Consider the following 22,612-nt stretch of genomic DNA (forward strand, 5'->3'; position numbering starts at 1 on the left):
ACAGCAGCTGAATTTGTGGGCGTGTTTGGAGAGGGGTCAAATTGGCTGGCACATCAATGAAAAGGGCACTTCAGAGGACTGGTACAGTGCACATCGTGAAAGTATACAGCAGTTCAAACATGTTCATGTCTGCTAGCTTGAAACGTCACATGTCTGTGATCGGTTTCTTTTTGTTTTGAAGTACAGAGTCAGTGTCAAGTCAGAGGAGAAACATAATAATTCAAATATATATAAAAAAAAAAGTACACAATATTCAGTGGAGGTTCAATTTGTGAGTCATGTCTTGCACCAGCATTGGAAAAAAAAAGCACCACCTCCACATTACATCCGTCTCACACCTGCAGTTCATCGCAATAAATGTTTGATGTGATCGTGTGGACTCGTGAGCCTACTGTGAGCTTGGGAATCTGATGCGGAACGCACGCAATGAATGTTTAGCAGTGGTGCTGCTGCACACTCCTGCAGCCTGATGCTCCTGTGCAGAGGCCCTCCATGCGCGCGTTCAAATATGTATCCATTATACCGGCTACTGCTTTTCTCATACATTCTCTCTCCTTCACCGCATGTTTGAAAGAAAAGCCACGTCGTGTATGTGCGTGAAAACTAAATTCAGCGAGGTTCGGTGAAGTTTCTGCACGACCCACGACCGAGTGACTCACACTGTTACTACCCTGCCTAGGTATTACTCTATGCTTCAGAGAGCCAGCTTAGCTTGTGCATGTGCAAGCATGCTAGAAAGTGCCATGACAAAACTCCATAGTTTCCCCCCTTAAGACTCACTCTTTCTCTCTCTCGCTCTCTCTCTTTCTCTCTCTCTGCAGCGGGAAGCTTCTCTGCACTCCTCGACCACAGAGCCCCAAAACCTCTGGCTTTTTCCACTCCTCTGACCCAACCCAACCCAACCCACCCCAGCATTTAGTTTAGGTGAAGTCAACACGCACACATATACATTGAAAAAAGCCTACTGTAGTACTACTCAGCACTGGGCCTGGACCAGAGTGTGCATGCTACGTTAGCGTGGTTCATGCTGTTTTTAGTGCATGCTCCGTTAGCGTGGTTCATGCTGTTTTTAGTGCATGCTACGTTAGCGTGGTTCATGCTGTTTTTAGTGCATGCTACGTTAGCGTGGTTCATGCTGTTTTTAGTGCATGCTACGTTAGCGTGGTTCATGCTGTTTTTAGTGCATGCGCTACCAGACTATTTGATCCATGTGCATGTGGGAGCCTTCATGTGCGTAAAAATCTTTTTTTCCCCCTTGCAATATGTCCATGTGTGTGTGTGTGCGCATGTGTGACTGTGTGTGTGTGTGTGTGTGTGACTGTGTGTGTGTGTGTGTCTGTGAGTGTGTGTGTGCACTTTGAGGTGGGACTCACTGTCTGTTGCTGTGCTGCCATTGGGCAAGGATCCCAGATCAACAACCAGGCCGTCCAGACAGACGTTCAGCTCGCCTCCTGCTACAACTGAGCCTTTGTTCTCCGTCTGCAGGACTAGACTGAGCTGCAGATTCTCCACTGAACAGCACATGGAGAGGGGGGGGGGGGAGAGAAAGACAGAATGAAAGTCGATAAGAGAGGATTGTGGCAATGTACGTCATTTGAGTTGTGTCTCAGTATCAATGTTTGGAAAATCTGAGAACATTTTTCATTTTGTTCGTGGGACATCTCACACACATTGAAAGCAATCACACGCAAACACCACAAAAAAAAATATTAAACTGCAATCAAAATTCTGCACTGAAAAAGAGCTTTTCATTTTCAAAAAAATATGTGTGTTGAATGACAACAAACCATCGTGAGTTGTGGTTGACAAAGTCCGAGAATGAAGGCGTTCACATGCACACTAACACTGATTATAAGAGCAGTCCAGGTTTACTGAGAGGATTACGTGCATCCCGTTAGCATTTCTGTGCTGTTGTGATTTTAAAGTCGTATCAGTTGACTCTAAATCTATCAATCGTCCCCCTCCTTCACTGGCCCCCGATCCAAAAGTCAGTGAAAAAGCATAAAGTCGGTGCAATCCCTCTCCTGGGTCTTCTCTCCGTCTGCATGTACGCTGCTGCACTGCTCTCACATGGGCACATGGCTGACGTTCTGATTGGTGGTCTCTCAGGTGGCCATTTGGTTTATTTTCACCCCCCCATTCTACCCCATTACGGAGTCCCTGGGGCAACCGCAGACACCGGGGGTTGCTAAGAGCACATAATGTCTTGATAGCCACCTAAATGCGAGGAGACTTTTCTTCCAATACCACAAAGTGTCCTGAATTAGCATCAGTAGCTGAGTTTCCATCCAACTCGTGTGCATATTTGAAGCGCCTTCGTGTAATATCAGCTGTGTTATGCAAATTAAAAAAAGTGGACACTCTCTCACTCAAAGGAGGCATTGTGAACAGATTTGTGGTTGTCTAGGGGCAGCTCTAACTGGGACACGTGATGAAATCACAGCTGATCTCTTGTTGATATGAAGAAACACACCTCCATCATCCGGACTTTAGTCCCATTTTTGCCTTATGCAACATCTGTATAGAAAAGTAAGGACAGCTACAAAGTATTCTTTTTCAGAGAAGTTCAGATATTCTACACTTTGGCATGAATAACAGAACTGAACTGAATAAGAGCACTTCACATTATGGCTTGTTCTCACAAGCGAGGTGTGGAAATAACAATTACACAATTTGCAGTTTACGGCATGAATATCCTTCACAGAATCATGTGACCACGTGTAAACTGGATTATCTGTAGATTATGATTGCAGCCATAAGGCCACTAACTGAGAACGCTCAGTCAACTGGGTCACGCTGCTCCCGCAGTGTTGGTTGATGTATGACTGTTGTACACATTTTACCCATGATGCAACATCCCAAATTACACCCTTGAGGATTTATATTGAAAAATGGCTTGTAAAGCAATGTTTGACCCATATTATGTTTGTTAAGGTGTGCGTGCAATTGGCTCAACCTACTCTTGCCATCATGATTACGTAAGGTGTCCAACAGGTCAATGGTGGCGCTGCCCAGTAGCTCTTTCCTCAGGGTGTGGCAGCTCCACAGCTTCAGATCTAGTCGACTCTGAGGCGTCACATTCCTGTGTGCATCATCGGAAAAGGCAACATTAAAACAGAAACTAAAGACAGACAGTTTTAAGGTTTGAAGGTTTACAAGCATGAATGCTAAAAGTAGATACATTAAACATTCAACATCAATCTCAGCCCGCAAAACAACAAGCAGCCTAGGCCTGAAAGAGGACTGTTCACACCGGACACTGTGTCTCAAAACACACTTCACTGGCTAATAACTACATATCATGGTTTCCAAAATCTCCAATGGCATAAGAGCACCATCGACTGCTAAAACACCACCTATCTATCCACCCTGACTGCTTTATGAGAGTGATGTGGGTGAAGGGTTAGGAAAGCTCACAGGGTGAGGTCCTCATTCCACTGGAGCTCCAGGTGCCCTGTGCGTTTGCCCGTCTTCTTGGTCTCGCTGGTCAGGCCATCGGCAGTCACCTCCACGAACGAGCTGAGCCGGGAATGGCGGTTAGGGAGTTTGGGGGACTGGGGCTTTGCAGAAAGAACTAAGAGAGAAAGACAGGCGAAAGAGAAAGAGAGAGAGAGAGTAAAATGTCAGGCATAGAGAGACAGAGACAGAGGCAGACCCATGACAAAGGAATATTGTTCACTCAACCACCCAGCTAGGGTCACACATCCTCAAACAAGACACGGAGCAGAGAGAAGAGTAGGGGTCCACAATGCATAATCATGTTACAATTCTATTACAAGATTACAATATGAGTATTGCAGCGAGATCAATGGTAGCAAAATGTTTGATTGCAAATCACATCCCTCAAGGAAAACGCTCAGACCAGCAATCTGCTCATCTGACTGGAAAGCAGTTGTGCCATGGTGTGGCTCTCAAAAGCAACTGACTTGTATTATCCTATGAGATTCCCAAAGAGGTGCACTTTAAAAAAAAGTGCACTTTAAAATATGTATCATTGTAATAATACAATAATGACACCAGCCATGTGATACAACAACATAAAGTGCAGCAATACTAAACTGTATTGATTTCACTCATCCCTGGTGCTAACATTCCAGATGAGAACTATTACACACTTCAAAACCACTTCCCCTCTGTGCTTCCTTTGTCTGGACACGATGATTCAGAAGATATTTTGGACCGCAGAAGCCATTTACATGTAGATGGAGTAGCCTAGTACGTCTTTCCATCCAATTTAAACAGTTGCAGATAGGCTGAATTCCCCTTGGTCAAAATAGCCCAGGAAATAAGCAAATTGGATATACTTTTCTAAAACAAATATTTCCTGGTCAAAGCCATTTACACTTACATAGTGAATATCAATTCCTGTGTGTAGAGGGACAACACAACAATAGATTTCCCTCCATGTTAACATGTCTGTCAGTGCCAACTGCCATAATTACACAAACCGACAAAGATCAAATCTTCTCTGCATCTCTCATCTGGCCACTGTGTGGTCCGGCAGAGTGGACAAGTTAAGGGAGCACTGCCCTCTAGCTGAGACCAGGACATGCCTGCACACTGCACACCACACTGGACAATGCCTGGCAATCACTACTAAACTGCCATGGCTGGCATCCATAATGCTCCCCTGTCCAGTTATATTGTGTCTCCACTGTTTGGATCATAGGTCTGGTGCAAAGATTAGAGGCAATTCAGAAGAGTGAAGGACAGTGCAAGGATGACGCATGGATGACGAGGCAGGTGTGCACAGGTGGAAAATCATGATTCATTACCTTTCAAGGTCAGTTGGGATTTCTCCGTGGACTGGGCACTGCCAGGTCTATTCACGCTGGCAGTTGCCATGACATCACAGCTCTGCAACACACATATATGCAGACATGTACACAATGACACCAATACATCTCCTTCACTACCATACCAGTAACCCCCACCCCCAACTTTCATGGAATCCCCTAACACCAATGTCTCCAACAGGATTTTTACTACCACTATGGTTCAATACCCGTTCCAAAGATCAATGTCTTATCTTGGAACAAGCTCGCCAACATCATTACGTTTGACGTGACTGAAAACGCTGAATGGTTCTAACTTTCTGAGTTTTTGGGAGAGGTCATATCAACATTATGCGGAAGGACCTCAATTAAACAGCTAGAACTCAGTTACATGTAACCCACGGCTGAAATGACGGTTAGGATGACAAGGTTTACAGAAAGACAACATTCCTAACTGCAATTGGAAAATGAATAGCCTTCTTCTGGTGAAAAACTGAAAGCGAAAACGCACCTTGCTGTAAGGGAAGATAAGATAGGAAACTAACTTGAGTTCCCATTCCTAGCCACGGCTCACTTAAATAATGTTTAATGCCCATTAAGTGGTAGGAGCCATACCAAGGTATCACCAGCTTTTTAACTGTTAACTAGGATAGCTAACTGGGTAATGTAGTACTCCCCCTTTCAATACCGTTAGCTAGCTACTTAAGAGAGTGGTTGTTACAAGCACAGCGGTTTAGGACGTGGCTTTAAATATAAATAGTATGCATAATCTGAACAAATATACTAGCTTTCATAGAGAAGAGAGAGCCTGCGTGTTGTAATTTATGCTAGAAAGGAATTTAAGTTAACATCCATCGACTGATGAATCCGTCAATCTAAAGCAGTCTAACGTTAGCTAACGATATAAGCAAGCAATGGCAAGACAGCAAACAATACATAATCCACTGTCATACAAGAAACGTAGAGAGTCGTCACCATAAGTGCACTTCGCCTTAAAACTACAACTGCACAACAACCCGGGTCACATCCCAAATCACACAGACGCATTGTGTGCGCAGTTTAAAACCCCCACAATAACAACACGGAAGGTACCCTAGCTGGCTAGCTAGCTAAGTTAGCTAGCTAACCCATCAAACCTCGCTAATACTCAGTTAGCTATTTGGAAGATTACAATTAGGATGTAAGACATAATCAGACCATCTTAGGATGATGATTGCGAATTTCCCTGCTAAAAACATATACGTTAAACAAGCTTTAATGTACGTACGTTGATGACAACGTTTGACATCTGTTCCTACCTTAATAAAGCTGTGGTCCTATCGTTGCTACCCAGTTAACTTTCATTTCCGCCTCAATGTCATGGTCACGTGGTAAAGAGAACAACGCAATCGCAATGAATCATTTCTCCCCATAAAAATGAAAAATGTGGTGGTCGTTGTGGCCAAGAAAATGTTTTGTTATTTTTTGGTATTCTCGTTCACACCCATTTTCGACTATTATTTAAAAGCCACTTTACAAGCAGGACGATGTGTAGCCTAATTCGATGTCAGTGGTAGGATTACTACATTTCAAGACGCTGTTAACTTGTCAAGACTACAACCTTAATCAATATTATCTCCAAGTCTTCTCCTTGAACAAAGACGTTGTTCGAACCATATGTCGACGTGTAGGTATACACTGCTCTTGATAAGAAGTCTACTCAATTGACATACAGTATATAACAACTAATAGGCTATATTCACACGGCAAACCTAAAAATGATTCTGAAGGCAATTGAATAAGGTCATTGAATTAGAACTTTATTGTCCCCAAATTGCATTTCGACATTTTGAATGAACATCAAGGAGTAACAGTAAAAGATAATGTATACATTTATTCAGGCTTGAATACATATTACATAGCCTGTAAGCGCATTCATAGTTAAACATGTACAACACATTATTTTCAAGAGTAATGTGGGTGTAATAATGCAACGTTTTGTTTTGTTTTTGAGGTTTGAAGCTGAGACAAGCTAATCCTTTTGTACTGGCATTGATGTGGTGTTTTGTTTTTTTCACAACACTTTCATCGAAGGACTTATGAGTAAAAAATCTGTGGTATATATTATATAGGCACTGATGAGAAAGAATGTTCTCAATGTATGTTCACAATAACACAGAGGCGTTTTTCACACATTTACAGCACAAGCTGATATAGGGTGCCACCTGTCTGTGTATGTGAAGTTAGTGCATTTTCGTGTGTTTTTCCTGTTGTAATTGGACTGACTGGAAGTCATCAGAAGGACCACGCTGACTCATGTAGTGGTCATGGTAATAGGTTGTCACAGCCAAGGGAGGACCCAGCAGCAGACAGAACCACACCAGCCCATTCCCATAGTTACCAATAAAGAAGCGGTCCAAGAGAAAAGCCAAGAGAAGCTGAAATGGGGAGTTACATAAAGGTGAAAATAAATATCTGAATCCATGCCAACTAGGTCAACATACACAGATGTTATAAATGCAACTTCTGTATTCTGTACTGTTTTCATAAAAAAAAAAAAAACATTTGCAAGAGAAGTCATGCAGGTCACAAAAGCCTCACCTCAAACATCATGTTGAGAAACAACCATAGATGACATCTTTGTAGGGCCAGAGCAATATTAAACTACAAACAGATAAACAATACCAAATTACAAGAATGCTCATTGGCAACATAAATATATCTCTGTATCGGACAACTACCTACCCACACCTCCAAAAGTGCAGAGACGACTATGAAGATCAGTATGTCTGCCTGTTTTGTAGAGAATTTCTTCTTTAGAAATGGCTCATAGAGATGTCTGTGTATTAAAAAGAGAGGAGAGGCAAAGAGAAACATGGACTAGATGAGAAAAAGAGTGGTAAATCGTTTGCTCAGTTTTTGGCGTGGGAAAAACAGTGGATATGTTGTTCATTTGGGTGACGATACCTTTGAATCCACTTCTGGAAAGGAACATTCCAATTTCTCCAGAAACTGCCAAGTGTGTCAGCATTCCTGGAAAAATGCAAGTTAAAAAAAACAACCAATGAATGGGAGGAAATTAAAGTCAGCATGATTACAGCTTTGAAAATGGTCTGACTCACCACCAGTCACCATAGAAATGGCGGTCACCAAAGCGCAGGAGTTCAGCAAGGATGTTCAGATAGGAGTGTGAGAAGAGGAAGAAGAACATCAGCCACAGGAAATGGGTGGGTGTCTGCATAGGAGTGCAAGTGTCATTTCAGGTTTCTGACTTCCAAGGAAATACAACAGACTGATTTAAAACCCAACACAAACACAGACACACATACTCACTGACCGCTAACTCCACCAGGTGCTCAATCCTTGCAGCTATTTCCATATCCTTGACAGGCCAGACAGAGGGTGGAGAGGAAGCACTTATGAGACCTTGTCACAATCAGACAGATTATATTTATCCAAAGACTTAAAAGGAATATGATGTCACTTACAGCAAAAGATTTTTTAGACCGCTGAAAGATAGGGTCAATCCACTACGATGGGGCCAGGCATATTGTTGAATGAAATACAACAGCAACTTTATATTAAACAACAGCATACACAAATATATTCATGTCATAGATTAGACATGACAACTAAACTAGAAAAAATAAACAAGAAGAATCCAACCTGCTGCATGATTCCCACAATGAGCTGGGTGAGGATCACCTGGTAGGAGAAGTGTCATTAGTGTTATCCTGCCTCAATTAGAGACTCTTCAAGTTTCATCACACGTCATACATCATGTTATATATATAGTTAATATATATATATATATATATATATATATTCCCTCCAAACCCTTATGGAATGGCAGAAAATCTCACCATTTCCACCAAGCTTTGAAGTATGAAATTGATACGGACCCTTGGTGTTTGAGGGAAGTCCCTCTGGTAACACAGAGTGGGGGCCAGAAGGAAATAGTAAAGTTCTGGAAGAGGAAATAAAAACTCAACCATGACACTCAATGTAGATGTAATTTAGTCACCATGCAATCCAATGCAACATGAAGGTGCTCTAACTGAAATCTTACCATAGACAGTGCTCTCACTTTCCTGAGGAGTTCTACTTTTTGTTCCTGTAATACATAACCAACCTTCTTCATACACAATGGCTTGCAATAAGTACACAATGTAGCTCCATTTCCACATAACCAACTAATCAGAAATTTGCACATGGGATGCACATCTTGATCATTTCTGTCTGGATGCCCTTCACCTCAGAAAGGATTCAGAAATCAATCAGGTTATAGCCATCAACAAATCAGTCCAGCTGTACATTAGCAAGGTGTCTTGATTTTGCCACTGAGTAAAAAACAGTTGCAGTCAACTTCACATGTACATTATTACACGTTTGCCGTAAAAAAAAATTGAAACATACAGTGAGGTTAACTGGCTTCATGTAAAATTGTTATTATTATTTCTGGGACCTCTTTAGACCTCCCTACATTAGTCATAATGCTTATTAAGGAATGCATTAATTGTGAAGTTCTACCTCATACCTTCCTCTGTGCATTCACTCTCACGGTACCAGCTGCTGACCTGCTGATATGAGTAGAGCTTCAGCCAAAGTATTGTGTAGGTGAAAAGAGATAAAAGAGCTCCACCTAGTTGTAAGACAGTAAGCATAATATAAATATGATGAAGATAGTTTCAGCCACTGAGAGTCCATCCACAAAGTACCAGTGACCATCTAAGTGTGTATTGCATTAAAGTAACACTATGCAACAATTTGAAATGTTTTGAGATATGGTTTTATACATTTTTTACACCTGTGTTTTCCCCATTAGCCATCCAGGATATGCCCTATGTAGTTCTGTGTAACGGGCTGGTACACCCTTCAAAAATGGAAGACAAGCTTTCACACGCATGACATTGCCAGCTAAACTGCCAAAAGACACCAGTTAGTGTGTTGGCAAGATTCTATCAGTGTCAGCTGGGCTGTTGGTGGTGTTTGCAAGGTTTTTGCATGGCTTTTAGGTAGTTAGCTTACTAGTTTTGGAACAGAACTCCGTATTGCTGCTTTAAGTCTGTGGGAGTCTGCCAGTTTAACTGTGCATGTACTTCTGTCAAACTGTCTCTACAAAATGACAAACAACATTCTCTCTCTAAATGCCATAATGACCACCACTAACTGTGGCTGATTGTTTTGCATGTCAGTTAAAAGTCCCCTCCATGTCAGAGTTGGTGTTAAGCTACATTACCAGACCTTCAGCTAAGTTCAAAGATGTTGCTTGGAAAAATGAAGGGGAGTGGACATTCATTCAAGTTCACCAGGAAATTGAGCCCTTTCAAAGCTTAAAGCTCTGTGCCCGTGTCCATCATATTCACATCTTAATAAGTGGTCAGACTGTATCCATTAGTAACCAGTTCGTGTGCACTCTGACTCAGAGGATTGAGTCGTTACCTGTAGATAAAGATGTTTCATAAAGGAGAATAATGCTGGTAGGGAAAGCTGCCAGCATCGCAAGGTTTCCGATGTGAAGCCAGTATGCCAACGAAGAAGAAAGGCTTCCCTGAGATCATTAGGAAACAAATGCACAGATGTATCCACCAATGCTGTCATATAGCTACGTGAACTCATTTTGGAAACCTATAGTCCAAATTCCTCACCTTTTCCTGGCTCTTTTCCAGAATCACAGATATCATAGGAAACACATTGGCAGCTGCAAGAAGAGTAACAGACAAGAATATATGACATCATCTGACAGCTGTAAGCAAGCTACCATGAACTTCTATTCAGCCTCACCCAAGATCAAGTACAGATATGGCCAGTAGTTGTCCCCAATCAGGAGTTCCAGGGCTTTCTTTAGGTCAATCAAAAATCCATGCCTTAAGACAGGGGAGAAAGCGGTTCATTTAAATTGGGAAAAGACTATTGTTTCTGTCTCTAACCCGCCACATTTCCAATGTACTTACTGTATGAAGTTCTCCAGAAACAGGTGGGCATAGGTCAACATCTGAAGCAGAAATGATTTATATTAATTTAGCAAATAAACTAAAACACATAAGTCGTACTGTTTTGCAAGCAGTTACAGGTCAGTAGTGTGCATGATTGATCTCTCACATTAAAATCCTACAAGGTAGGGCTCTCACCAGAAGGATTACTATCCAGTTCAGAATTCCTCTGTAATTGGTGAAGCGACTGTTGGAGCTTAGCAACGAGTCCTGAACACTGTGACAGCTAAAGTTAATTAAACAGCCAAAATATTAGTGTGACCTCTGGATTATCGTTGACTAATTCCATAGGCCTTAGGTAAACCACAAATAAGCATAAACAGGTACCAGAGCATGTCCAGAGGAGATAATGAATCTGTGCCCGCGCAGGTGTGTTCCTCCTCAGACTGCGAAAGGGACTGACCGCGGAGGTAAGCTTTCAAGACGGACATATTTGTAGCCTACTTGCTGTCTTTAAACTCAGAAACTTATAATGAGGCCAGTTATCTGTTTTTACATTTTTCATTAAGCTACTAATGTAAATATTTTTAAATAAGTTTTACGCAATAACTTCCTGTACACAAAATGTGTACTGTAGGTTTATTTTCATTGTGTGGCTGCAGACTCCGGGTGCAAGGATGCACCAATAGAGCGATTCAAGAACCGTTCTGCCTCGCCTTGCACAGCACCCCTTCAACGTCTTAAAAAAATAAAAATAATGATAAATATATTAACCAACACTTTGCCAACCGACTTAAAACAAATCCGACCGTTTTATTTCTTAAAACATAATCTCATAGCTTAGCATCTATATTCGTGCAGAGTTCAGGCTGAGGCTAACCTTGAAAGCCGAACATATTGGAGCAGGCAGGCAGTTGGTTATAACGATCATTAGTCCACCTCAATAACACATCTGAAGTCAAGTGTACTGCCTCCTGTCCATTCACCTTGAAACACCAAGGATTATCTCGCATTCTCTAGCTACAGTGAATTAAGAAAATAACATCATGTGAATGCGAGATGCTATTGCCCACGGCCATCCCAAGGTTAGGGGCACAATGATATACCCTACAGACAAAATTACAGTTTATTTATAAAAATAAACTTATTTGATCTATGTCGCGTGTGTCCAGAACAGACAAGAGATATTTTTGCCACAAAGAGGTTGTGTCAAACCTACACAGCAGGGTGGCGGTCGCTCACAGGATGCTTTTGGAATATCAATTTAATTCTGCGAGCTTTGGCGCATGTGTGGGCTATTTTGGGGCGTCATCTTTGAAAACTCAGCCAGTCTTAGACGACTTTCATTTTTTGCAATATATTCAGTATTACTCTTAAATGTCAAAGAATAGTTCCTTTATTTACAAATGCAATATTGTGTGAATTCTTAAGCCATGTTTTGGTGTGATTTCTTTGTCTGCATCATGCATTTCAGTGTTGTTATTATTTATTAACATGGGCTTACATTAGCCTACATTTGTTCTAAGCAATGCAAACAACTGTACAGTATTACAAACATCTGAAAGCCTCAAAATGCATAGAATGTCTAAGCCACTGTGTCTTTAATTTTACTATTCGGGATGTCTATCACAGTTACAAATCAACAGAAAGGCAATGTATTTTACATTTTATTTTATTTTTTTAAAGAAAATACATCAGTTCAGGAGACTTAATAAAGCAATACCTATAACCAGTGAATTACACATTTTTAGCTACAAGTAACCTGTGGCCTGATTTCCAAGCCATTTTTCAATTTCTATACACAAAAACCTGTTGAATTCAGTACATGGTCATATACCAATTGCTATCACTCCAGGAAACAAACAGAAAACAAATTAACATGTAGTACAGAAAGGACATTTTGCGATACATTTAATGAAGGATTTGTGTGATTCTACTAGCAAATACCTCATATGAGGAAAAAGAATGAAGTCCTTCATTTCCTGAATGCTAAGACATTATGTCTGAACTCCCGTTCATGATACAGAACTGCTGCGGTCTCAATATGTGGATTTTCTTCAGTTGATAGTGAGTACATCACTCTGGATCTCATGGCTTAACTGTGTCTGCAGGTCACTCAGTTTCTTTTTTAGCACCGCTAGGGCAGACAACACTATGGTCTCGGGCCGGAGGGAACCACAGGACTCCACATTATAGTAGAACCTGCCGTGGAGATGTAAGAGGCAAAAGAGTTAGTCAACTTGCATCACATATTGTTTTGTAAACTGATATAACCTTAACTTGCTGTGGGACATGTCTAGGGATCCAATACAACAACAACAAACATATGAAGCAACAAATACTGCTTGCCTGACATTTATAGAACCAAAATGTCTATATCTGATTATTGACCACATCTATTAGTGTTGCTGTAATGCTTACAAATGGCCCATCCCTGCAAAAGTAGCCCCCTGGGCAAAAGGCGAAAGTGCAGGACATTACAGCCATGACACACTGAATCCAAAACTCACCTATCTGGTCTGCCGGTTGGGTCATAAGGAGCTTGCACTTCATCTTCCTCGATCTCTGAGTATTCACTCTTTGGCCTGACACAAGACACACAAGAGTAAGTGAAACAGGCAGTCAACAGTACACCACATTATGTCTTGTTTTACCACATGCAGCCAACTATCGAGGCAGAGACGCACCATTCCTCTGGACGGGGGAAGACAGTGTGTCTCAGTGAATTGTCAGGGTCATACTCAAAGGCCACCCCGGCAGTGGGGTTCCACTTGGCATGCTCTTTTCCAAAGCCCTTCTTAGCAAACGCTCTGAGCCGCAATTCTTGACCCTTACGAAGTTTGACAAGTAAGATGTCTGTTGGAGAGAAGGAAGGCAGAACGATTATTAGGTTAGCTGAGCTGAACAAGGAGACCGAAATAAATGAAGGTCAGCACTGAAACAGAAAAAGAGAGGGTCTTTGCTCACCATCCTGTTCTACGTAGTCATTGGGGTCATTGTCCCGATTCCTTGAGGTCACCTAGAGACACATGCCACAAATGTCATTGTATTGCTTCTATACAGAACAGCATATCTACTGACTGTGACAATATATTAGATGTCCTCTTACAGGAATCACACGTGGGTTGTTGGATAAAAGGTCTCTGGAGGTTACATGGCGTGTCTGGTCCTCTGTGCAGCGAACATCCAGGGTCAACTCAACAGAGCATTCAGGGCAAAAGTCATCACATGTACAATCCTGGAAAGAACAGAATGTACAATCCTTTTATTAAGAGAATTACAGGGGCTTACTCTCAGCCAAGAGTCTACATTTAATTTATTGTCAGAAATAAGTAACTGTCCACATCATTATACATTATTACAGTGAACCAGGCTTCCAAGTCCTTACTCTGGAGTACTGCATCTTATCCACGATGTCATCACTTGTTAGGGGGATGAGACCTACGAAATGATACATACTTATTACCACAAAACAATCACTGTATCTAAGCCTACACCTATAATCTGGAAGTAGGTAGACGGGTAACTCACCAACTCTGTGGGCTATGAACTCGTCGTGGAGAACAGAGGAGTTGGCATCGATTTGGATCCAGTCAATTGCTAGAACCAAAACAATTTAGGTTACCAAGAAATGTTTATATTGCATATGGTGGAAAGTATACCAATCACGACAAATGCACCAGCCAATATTTCTCACCTATGGTTGGAACCTCTGACATAAAGACGCGTCTGATAGAATTCGTAACCCTGCAAGAATTCAACATACAAATACAACTTAACACACGGACCTACTTCACGACAGGAGACACTGAGCAGACAGATTTCAGTACAGTAGCAAAACAAGTCAGCGTGTAAACCTACTCAAACAAACCAGAAATGCTAACAACAGACAGCATGCTAACTGCGAATACTCACGCTAAATCGGTATTCTCGATGACAAATTTTACATTCTCATCAGTAAGCTCTGTGATTTTCACAGTTGGCTGATTGGCATATGGCATTATGAACGCTCGGGTTTATGACATATGTAGTAAAAAGACAATACACATATAGTTAACACTACAATTAGCTCATACACCTCGGAACAGAATAATAGCGGCGCAAAATTCACACGCTGTTTCTGATTGGCTCTTGTAGAGATTTAGCATCCAGGTTAAAGTGCACCATCTATTTCCGGTGTATTATACAATAATAAAAGCATAGACATCTTAAAAGTTGAAATTATATTAAATTTCACCAGATTCTCAGTGTGCTGATACCATGGACATATTTTGACTATGGCAATGAACACGCACTGTGCATTTTGATATTTTCTTGTAGTTCTGAGAAAAAAGAAACCACTTCCTGGGAAATATTAAGTACATTTTATTGAAGAATTCTCAACAGGGGCAGATGCTAATGCACTGCATTTACTATTTATTTGTTTCACTTTACAGAAGTACAATGGAAAGAGTTCTTGGGTTTTGGGCTGGGGAAGGTGGAGGTTGGGGGTTGTCATGTGGACACTAACAGCTGAAACTGTGCTGAAAAAGAGGCAAGATGGGTATGGCACTTCAACCTTCTTTACAGTTAAAAGATGCAAAGCACACCACCCCTTGCATTAAGGTTGCTTTCAATCATTGCTTGGGTATTGAGCACACACTCATGGTGGGGAGAGGTCGTGAGAGACGTGGAGGTGATGCTGATGTAGCAAAAAGTGCACTATTTCATCTCCTCTGGTTCAGCCCTGTCATGTTTTTCAGCTGTAAACAGAAGTAAAAGAAACCAGTCAGCCACAGCAACATGCAGTAAACATTGTAAACATGTTTGCGTGGAAAATAAGGGGGGCATTGAATGGGCATTATCTGATTATGTGGTTATTGGTACAGTAGCCATCTGAGATGCCGATTCAGAGATACATATAATGTAACAGGTATTCTCCCTAATTTTTGATATAATTTGAAGCTGCAGAGTTAGACCTAAATTGAACTTACTGTAACTGCAGCTCCCATAAGCCCCTGTGCCAGTGCCTCACCAGTGGACTGCACCTGAGGGACACAAGAGCACTGAAATTAACCAAATAAAAAAAGGGAATGCAAAATACGTATTCAGAAGAAGCTGGTAAAAAAAATGAGAGTGTCTTCAATAATGGCACCACACTACCAATCATACCTGTTTTGCTGTACCAGCCATGTTGACTACATCCTGAATACGGTTGTCAAGGAAGGTCCAAGAGTCCTGCCAGTCGGGAGAAGTGTCTTGCAACATCACCAGCTCTGTGGTGTTATAGATCCCTGTCAATGCTGCCCGTTTGGTATACCAGTTCATCTGTGCAATTTCAAAACAAGAAAAAGGAATGCCTGATGACCATATTGTTCATGAAGCTTACGCAACATTCAACGAAAGGGATGGCACTTTGCAACAGCTGACAGATAACACTGGTGAAAGAATCCGGAGCTGCAGATGGTATGGTTATGAGGGACAGGTAAAAATTGCCAAAATGCCAACTAGCCTTAAACAGCTCACTCACATCTGTGGAACGATCACCTGCATAGTACCACATGTCATCCATTAGTGTTGACAGATGCTTTAGACTGTGTGGGATATTATGTGGGAGAATCAGGATGCTCATTGCCTGGAGAGAAGAAAAAACAACAGACATGTAGTAAATGTACTCTGGGAAAGCTGAAAATGACCTTCTGTGGCATGCGAGTAATGCCATGATACCTGTGGCCATATATCGATGTAAGGGATCAGCATCCTCAACCGTGTCTCAACTGCATCTCTCAAAAACTCTGCAGTTTTCTTTGGTCTGCAACAACACAAATATGCTCCAATGAAATAATAAAACACCCAAATACTCAATTTCCCATCATTCACTACGGTCCTGTATAATGTATTTTTACATTGATGTTACACAACAGCAAGTTTGTGTGTTCATTACCTCAAGACAAGTGAGTCACTATTTTTTTCATCATACACAATTAACTTTTCCTACTTTCCTAGAATATAAGAAAAAGGACTGGTAATATTAGCTACAGTCTGCCTGGATGAAAAGATCAGTCAGTGGACACTGGCTAGGGAGGACGGTTCTATATAGCGAATTAGCAATTTCATATTTTAAATGCTCTGAATTGTAACTAAAACTCATATATAAAAATGATTCATACATAGCAAGAAATTTGAAATGACATCTAATGTTTTTTTATTGCTGTTTGTTAGCTACCTAGCAGCAAAACACACATGCACACACGCACGCAGGTGCATATACAGGGGAGATGAAACAACATCTACTGCAAAGATGAGGACATACTCAGCTTGGCCAAGCTGGATCTGCTTGTGCTGCTCTGCCAGTATCTCGGTGAGTTGAGCGTTACAATGGCCAACAAAGTGAAGCACCAGGTCTCCTGCTCCATTGTTGAACATTCCAGTAGAAGCAGATGACAGACCCAACGTCTAACATATAAGGCAATCAAAGAAAATTTAATCAGACGATACATACTGTGTTCATTTCAGTTGAACTAAAAAAATCCACCTATCTTGAATAGAATACACCAACCTCTGCTCCCGCTGCGAGGGACTCAACAGTCCAGCCATACTGTGGGACAAAGTCTAGGGCTGCCGTCAGGATGCGCTCCGCAAGCTGCTCCTCCGTCTCATAGTCCTCATTCTGCTCCCCACTCTGATCTTGGTAGCTGGATTTCAGAAAATGCATGAAGATGAAGGGATGATGTTGGGAATGTAACAAGATTTATACACAATGGTGAGTGTAGTGACCTTTGGAAAAACACTGTACCACAAAAAGAATGAACACTCAAAGAGTGGGGTTAGCACGTCCCCGTTAAAAAAGGTTGAACAGGACTGTATCAGTAGCATCAGACGTGTCTTAATTATGGTTATGCTGGTTCACATTACTGAATCACTATGCTGACATGTTTTGGCCAGGAGGCCTCAGAATGTACATGCTCTGAAACTGACAGTCTAGCTTGTCTTTTCAACTGTGGATGTGCTGTGTAAGCGCATGTTCTTTGAGTGCGATGCTTTGGAGTTCACAGTGTATGTAGTGTGTATGTGTGCTTGTGGCTGACTGAGCTGCCATAAAACCAGTGGTGGAAAGTAACTAAGTACATTTACTCAAGAACTGTATATATTTTTAAGTACTTTACTTGAGTATTTCCATTGTATGCTACTATATGCTACTTTATACTTCCACTCCTCTACAATATTGGACTCTCTACTTCACTACTTTTATTTGACAGCATTAGTCATCTCACGACCCCTCAGAATTATCTGGTGTCCCTGTATATAAAGTGGGACAAAGTCACACTGGTAAAGCATTAACAATAATATGTCCAAGGTCATTACTGTATTGTCAGCACTAACCTTGTGTTAACTTGGGGGTCCTCTTGCCCTGTGGCAGTGCCACCGGCAGATGCCTCATGTGTGGAAGTAGATGTCCCTTCATCTGCAGAAGTGTCCTGAGCTGATGAGTGAGCCTGGTAATGCTCATGATGGGTTGATGAGGGATTCTTGGAGTCATCATGCACCCGCAGCAGGGCGGCACGATGGAAGCCTCGTCGGACGCTGCTGCACTGAGGACTGGCTGCTCTCTGCACTGCCACTGGAAGAAAAGGTAGCCTTGTGAGTAAATGCCAAGACACTTTTTGGGAGGTGTTGGGCAGAGATTACAGTCACACAAGGCCGTGAATTAGCTATAACTTTCAAGCTGCAGAAACACCCCAGACCACTCTTAATCATCACCGGGAAAAGCAGCTCTTTTTCATGGTAATGGTGTAGAAACTGTCCATTTCAGCAAATCAAACGTCAAAAGCACATCATAGTATGCAACTGCATGTTGTAAACAGCTTGCTAAAATGATGACAACTAAGAACAACTGCAGTTGGGCGTTTATGTAGATGGGGTGTATCTTGTATTCTAACTATAAATCTAACGTTAATTATATTTGATTTACAAGGGAGAATCCACCAGGTAACATATGCTATCTGCAAGTTTTCACCCTCTTTTACAAGGCACAATCTATCAGGTGTTCTACTTGAAAATCACCCTTATCTAGTTATGTAGCCATAACATTTTTATTTGCTTTGATTACAAACAAATCTGATGAATAGTTCACGTTGACTTGCGTGTGAGTGCTTAAGGAATAGGGTGGCTTTAACTTAACCTCTAAGAAGTGACGCCCCCCCTCACGTAGGCTAATTTTATCATGACTTATAACAAATGCTTCTAGCAGTAACGCTTTTTATGAGTAACCTGGTGTACATACGACAACCTGTAACCTCTCCTTTCCACTAACTAATGGTTTGCTCGCGTAATACTGTCCTTCAGGATCACCTTGCTCAACTCCAGATGACACTTTGCGACATAACGTTACTAGCCAGCTACTGCTAGCCACATTAGCAAAATACCAGCTATCTACCACATTGCGTTATAGAAAAGCAAAGTGCTAAATATGATCACCATAAAATAATAGACACAAGCGGAATGTCTCCAATTGTAGACTCACCACTGCCCAGACTTCGCAAGACCCTCCCTACTTGTAGTCCTCTTAATAGCGCCGCCATGTCCAGTTGGAGCTTGGTGTTTTCGTTCACTTTACTGCGTCGTTAGCATGCGACCAAATAGAACGCCAGTGTTTTGAACGTCACTAGCGTGCGTGCCCGGTGAAAAGTGTTGAACTGAAGTGAGGTGAAAACTCTGTCCACTTTTTTATTCAGTAAGTCTGAAACCTGCTTTAAGGTATGTCATCGCTGCTTCCATGTTAGTTTCTTCTATCAATAGCAATTTTGGCCCAGAGTTTTCTAAAACTATGAAAATTATTGTCTATGCTGCGTCACGTTATCAGCTTATCAGATGGCTAGCTAGCAAATATGTTAACTCTTCACTTAGAGCTATGTACAGTCTTTTTAATTGTTACCGAGAATATTTCTTCTGAAAATGATTCAGTAAAAGGCAGAAAAGTGCTTAGTGTAAACTCTTCGTGTAATATGAGTTTAAGTTAGAGGGTCAAGTCAGGCATACCTGTCCTCAAAGGTATGCCTCAGATAGCCAACGTTAGCTAGCTAGTAACAGTTTCCTCTCCCTGCTTTGTTTTGCTCCATTGAATGTTCTTTGTTTACATGACTGGCTAGCTAAATGCTACATGATCGGATATTTGTGTCATGCCTGTAGTTCGGCCATTCGATGTCCAGAAACTAGCAAGTGTTGGCCTGTTTAGATATCGATAAATAGGGGACACAAAGCCTCGGTTCAAGGCCATTATAGCTGTTATCTACAGCAATACCTTGGCTGCTTAGAAATGACATGTAGTTACCCTGCTGGCCAGGACCCTTGTGGTATGTTCTGACCTTGTAGCTTTTCGTGATCTGTCTTGACAGCTATTTGAAAGGAAAACGGCTGAGACCTGTACATGAAATGTTTCAATTCAAATGCCTTGATGCAGGTGGAAATGGCAGACTTAGGGTTGAAAGCAGGTGACCGGGTTCTGTTGGTGTGGACTCAGCCATCGTCTCCAGCACTTTTGAAGGAATTCGCAGAAAGTCTGGGGGGCCTTGTAGGCGAAAAGGGGTTGCTGTCGGTGGAGAATATGGAAAGACTGGTGTTATGTGAGTTTGAAGAGAATGTACTTTTGTTATTTAACACATATCCCTGTTACTGCATGTAATGATTTCCTGTTTGATGATTGTCTTATTTTTCACTTCAGTGTTATGTCAGTATATTATTCAGTCTCCGTGTGACTTATCATCTGTGTATTGCACTTCTGTGATCAGCTTCTCATGCTACATCCAGCTATGATTGGATTCTATCTGGACTCCTGCCTGACAGCTCGCCTGTCCACAGCTCTGAGTTCCTGGAGGAGATTGCTAGAATCATGAAACCTGGAGGGAAGTTAGTTCTGGAGGAGGCGGTTACTGGTGAGAAGCACTAAATCTAATTCATCTAAACAAAAGATTCACCATAAGATTAGTGACCAACCCAATTGTTGCCAATGTAGGTTAACCTCTCTCAGTTCCACATCTATCTCTAGCTTTTTTGAATTAAGATTCAATAGACCATGTTCGGATGTGTTGTTGTTTGTTGGCAAAGTCATCCTTGTTATCAGTGGCAAGTAACCATACAGGAGTCATATTCAGTGGAGGAGAGATGTTGCAGTTGTTACTTTGACTGAGGCAGACCTCTGACCACTGTGGTTAAGACTCCAAATAGTTGGTGCAATAGAAAAATAGAAAAACAATTTCCCTGGTGAAAATATACTTCTGATATTTTTTCCTCAAGGCTCTGAAAGCAATGGTGTGAGGACAAAAGAGAAGCTTATGTCAGTCCTGAAGCTGTCAGGTCTGATATCAGTCACTGAGGTAAGCAAATAGACACATGAGGTGTCAGTAGTTCTCCCAGCACTGCTTGGCATGCAGGCCACTCATTACCTTCTGCTGTTCTCAGGTTAGAAAAGAACCCCTGAGCTCAGAGGCCACTACAGCTCTGAGAACAGTCACAGGCTTCCAGGGGAACACCCTGTCACGGGTGCGCATTTCAGCAGCTAAGCCCAATTATGAGACGGGGTCCTCCAGCCAGCTGAAGCTCAGCTTCGCCAAGAAAACCCCTAAACCAGGTGGGTTTCTATGGTACTCATATGCTACTGTAAGATATAGTTGATTTTCTTTGCTATAATGAGATTTCATTGCTGAGACCTCTTTGTATTTTAGCAGAGAAGCCCGCCCTTGACCCAAGTGCAGCCAAGATGTGGACTCTGTCAGCTAATGACATGGATGATGATGACGTGGTGAGTGATTGTCTCGACCATTTTCTTTATTTTACTCCTTGGTGAAAAATGGCCACTGGTCACCGACCCACTCCCTTCGTCTTGGTGTTTCGTCTGCAGGACCTGATGGATTCAGATGCTCTTCTGGACGCAGACGACCTGAAGAAACCAGACCCCGACTCTCTCAAAGCCCCCACATGTGGTGAAGGTGCAAAGAAGAAAAAGGCTTGCAAGAACTGGTACGAGGCATGCATGAGTTTCCTTCTTAATGTTTATGCTTTCCACAAAAACACTTAAATGGCTGGAACACAAAGGTCATTCCTCTTGTCCTCTTCACCACACCCCTAGTACATGTGGCCTAGCTGAGGAGTTGGATCAGGAGAACAAAGGAGCACAGGAAGTCAGCCAGCCAAAATCAGCCTGTGGAAGTGTGAGTTGTCCAGGCACAGCCATGGTCATCATACAGCTGACTGATTCTACTTTTTTGTGTTTCAAATATGGCGTAATTATTAATCAAGGTTTTGTTTTGCAGTGTTATTTGGGGGATGCCTTCCGATGTGCCAGCTGTCCATACCTTGGGATGCCTGCTTTTAAACCAGGGGAGAAAGTGGTATTGGACAAGATGCAGATCACTGATGCGTAGATGCTTCATTGGTGCCTGCCCGGCCTACATTCCTCCTCATGCCCCTGTCCCATCCCATCCCATCCCATCCCATGCCATGCATCCTCTGGTATTGGATCTCAGCACAGTCAGAGGCGGGAGTCACCCTCACCACATACGTTTCAGACATGTTTTGAGCTGCATGTTCTTTCGTGGCACTGAGGAGAGTGAAGGAGCAGATGCTCATGCTGATGTACATTATGTGCACTTGATACCCTACCAATTGAAGTAGAAATTGCTTTATGTTGATCTCTGCCAAATGCGGCAGTAAAGATCCCTGTATAACAAACAATGCGCACAAAATTCTGAATTGTATACTGATCTGTCTGTATAAAGTGTAATACTTAAGAATAAATATGTAATTATCAGTGATGTTACTACCTGGAAGTGTTTTGTGTAATCAAACCATGCTTCACTCTTTCCACTACACACACCACTTATATTCATTTGTTAAGGTTTACAAATGTACAAGTAGTGTGTTTCAAAACCACAGCATTAAACTTGAATT

At 41.9% G+C, this 22,612-nt stretch overlaps 5 protein-coding genes across 13 annotated transcripts in view; 1 reads left to right on the forward strand and 4 right to left on the reverse strand.

The window, feature by feature from the left end:
* Positions 1-6,176, reverse strand: part of wwp2 (WW domain containing E3 ubiquitin protein ligase 2) — a 36,551-nt gene extending 30,375 nt beyond the window's left edge. Inside the window, exons 1-5 of one of the 5 annotated variants that reach the window (XM_031564247.2) lie at positions 6,074-6,176; positions 4,776-4,857; positions 3,418-3,574; positions 2,961-3,082; positions 1,374-1,511 (exon numbers count right to left, since the gene is read on the reverse strand). In XM_031564247.2, coding sequence (XP_031420107.1) covers positions 1,374-1,511; positions 2,961-3,082; positions 3,418-3,574; positions 4,776-4,845 — 487 coding nt within the window. In that variant the 5' untranslated portion in view covers positions 4,846-4,857; positions 6,074-6,176. The other 4 variants (XM_031564244.2, XM_031564245.1, XM_031564243.2 and 1 more) reach the window with 4 other exon arrangements.
* A 253-nt stretch (positions 6,177-6,429) lies between these two features.
* On the reverse strand, positions 6,430-12,202 carry LOC105895647 (diacylglycerol O-acyltransferase 1-like). Of its 3 annotated transcripts, none has more exons than XM_031564251.2 (15): positions 11,075-12,202; positions 10,886-10,973; positions 10,709-10,749; positions 10,403-10,621; positions 10,197-10,305; positions 9,292-9,396; positions 8,618-8,868; positions 8,421-8,459; positions 8,243-8,284; positions 8,092-8,136; positions 7,877-7,989; positions 7,722-7,787; positions 7,506-7,593; positions 7,356-7,418; positions 6,430-7,192 (listed from the first exon to the last, which is right to left on the reverse strand). In XM_031564251.2, the coding sequence occupies exons 7-15, from the start codon at positions 8,747-8,749 to the stop codon at positions 6,998-7,000; spliced, it is 783 nt and encodes a 260-aa protein (XP_031420111.1). In that variant the 5' UTR covers positions 8,750-8,868; positions 9,292-9,396; positions 10,197-10,305; positions 10,403-10,621; positions 10,709-10,749; positions 10,886-10,973; positions 11,075-12,202; the 3' UTR covers positions 6,430-6,997. The 3 variants fall into 3 exon arrangements, with proteins under 3 accessions (XP_031420111.1, XP_031420109.1, XP_031420112.1); XM_031564249.2 differs by having other exon boundaries at positions 7,500-7,593; XM_031564252.2 differs by lacking the exons at positions 6,430-7,192; positions 7,356-7,418; positions 7,506-7,593; ... (4 more) ...; positions 8,421-8,459; positions 8,618-8,868 and having other exon boundaries at positions 9,094-9,396; positions 10,403-10,455; positions 10,539-10,621.
* A 141-nt stretch (positions 12,203-12,343) lies between these two features.
* polr2c (RNA polymerase II subunit C) lies at positions 12,344-14,821 on the reverse strand. The gene is made up of 9 exons (XM_012822315.2): positions 14,603-14,821; positions 14,385-14,434; positions 14,219-14,287; positions 14,076-14,128; positions 13,797-13,925; positions 13,655-13,706; positions 13,375-13,543; positions 13,198-13,272; positions 12,344-12,889 (listed from the first exon to the last, which is right to left on the reverse strand). The coding sequence occupies exons 1-9, from the start codon at positions 14,686-14,688 to the stop codon at positions 12,745-12,747; spliced, it is 828 nt and encodes a 275-aa protein (XP_012677769.1). The 5' UTR covers positions 14,689-14,821; the 3' UTR covers positions 12,344-12,744.
* Positions 14,822-15,036: 215 nt separating this feature from the next.
* coq9 (coenzyme Q9 homolog (S. cerevisiae)) lies at positions 15,037-19,297 on the reverse strand. Its single transcript, XM_012822309.3, has 9 exons — positions 19,191-19,297; positions 18,050-18,287; positions 17,226-17,361; positions 16,980-17,122; positions 16,394-16,478; positions 16,197-16,301; positions 15,839-15,994; positions 15,661-15,714; positions 15,037-15,429 (listed from the first exon to the last, which is right to left on the reverse strand). Exons 1-9 carry the CDS (start codon positions 19,246-19,248, stop codon positions 15,394-15,396), a joined length of 1,011 nt encoding a protein of 336 aa, XP_012677763.1. The 5' UTR covers positions 19,249-19,297; the 3' UTR covers positions 15,037-15,393.
* On the forward strand, positions 19,268-22,481 carry ciapin1 (cytokine induced apoptosis inhibitor 1). Of its 3 annotated transcripts, none has more exons than XM_012822314.3 (9): positions 19,268-19,400; positions 20,127-20,289; positions 20,455-20,598; positions 20,960-21,039; positions 21,125-21,293; positions 21,388-21,464; positions 21,564-21,682; positions 21,792-21,873; positions 21,976-22,481. In XM_012822314.3, exons 2-9 carry the CDS (start codon positions 20,133-20,135, stop codon positions 22,084-22,086), a joined length of 939 nt encoding a protein of 312 aa, XP_012677768.1. In that variant the 5' UTR covers positions 19,268-19,400; positions 20,127-20,132; the 3' UTR covers positions 22,087-22,481. The 3 variants fall into 3 exon arrangements, with proteins under 3 accessions (XP_012677768.1, XP_012677766.1, XP_031420114.1); XM_012822312.3 differs by having other exon boundaries at positions 19,287-19,423; XM_031564254.2 differs by having other exon boundaries at positions 19,287-19,423; positions 21,391-21,464.
* The last annotated feature ends 131 nt before the right edge of the window (positions 22,482-22,612 follow it).

Source organism: Clupea harengus, chromosome 3, assembly GCF_900700415.2.
Source record: "Clupea harengus chromosome 3, Ch_v2.0.2, whole genome shotgun sequence".
NCBI lineage: Eukaryota > Metazoa > Chordata > Actinopteri > Clupeiformes > Clupeidae > Clupea > Clupea harengus.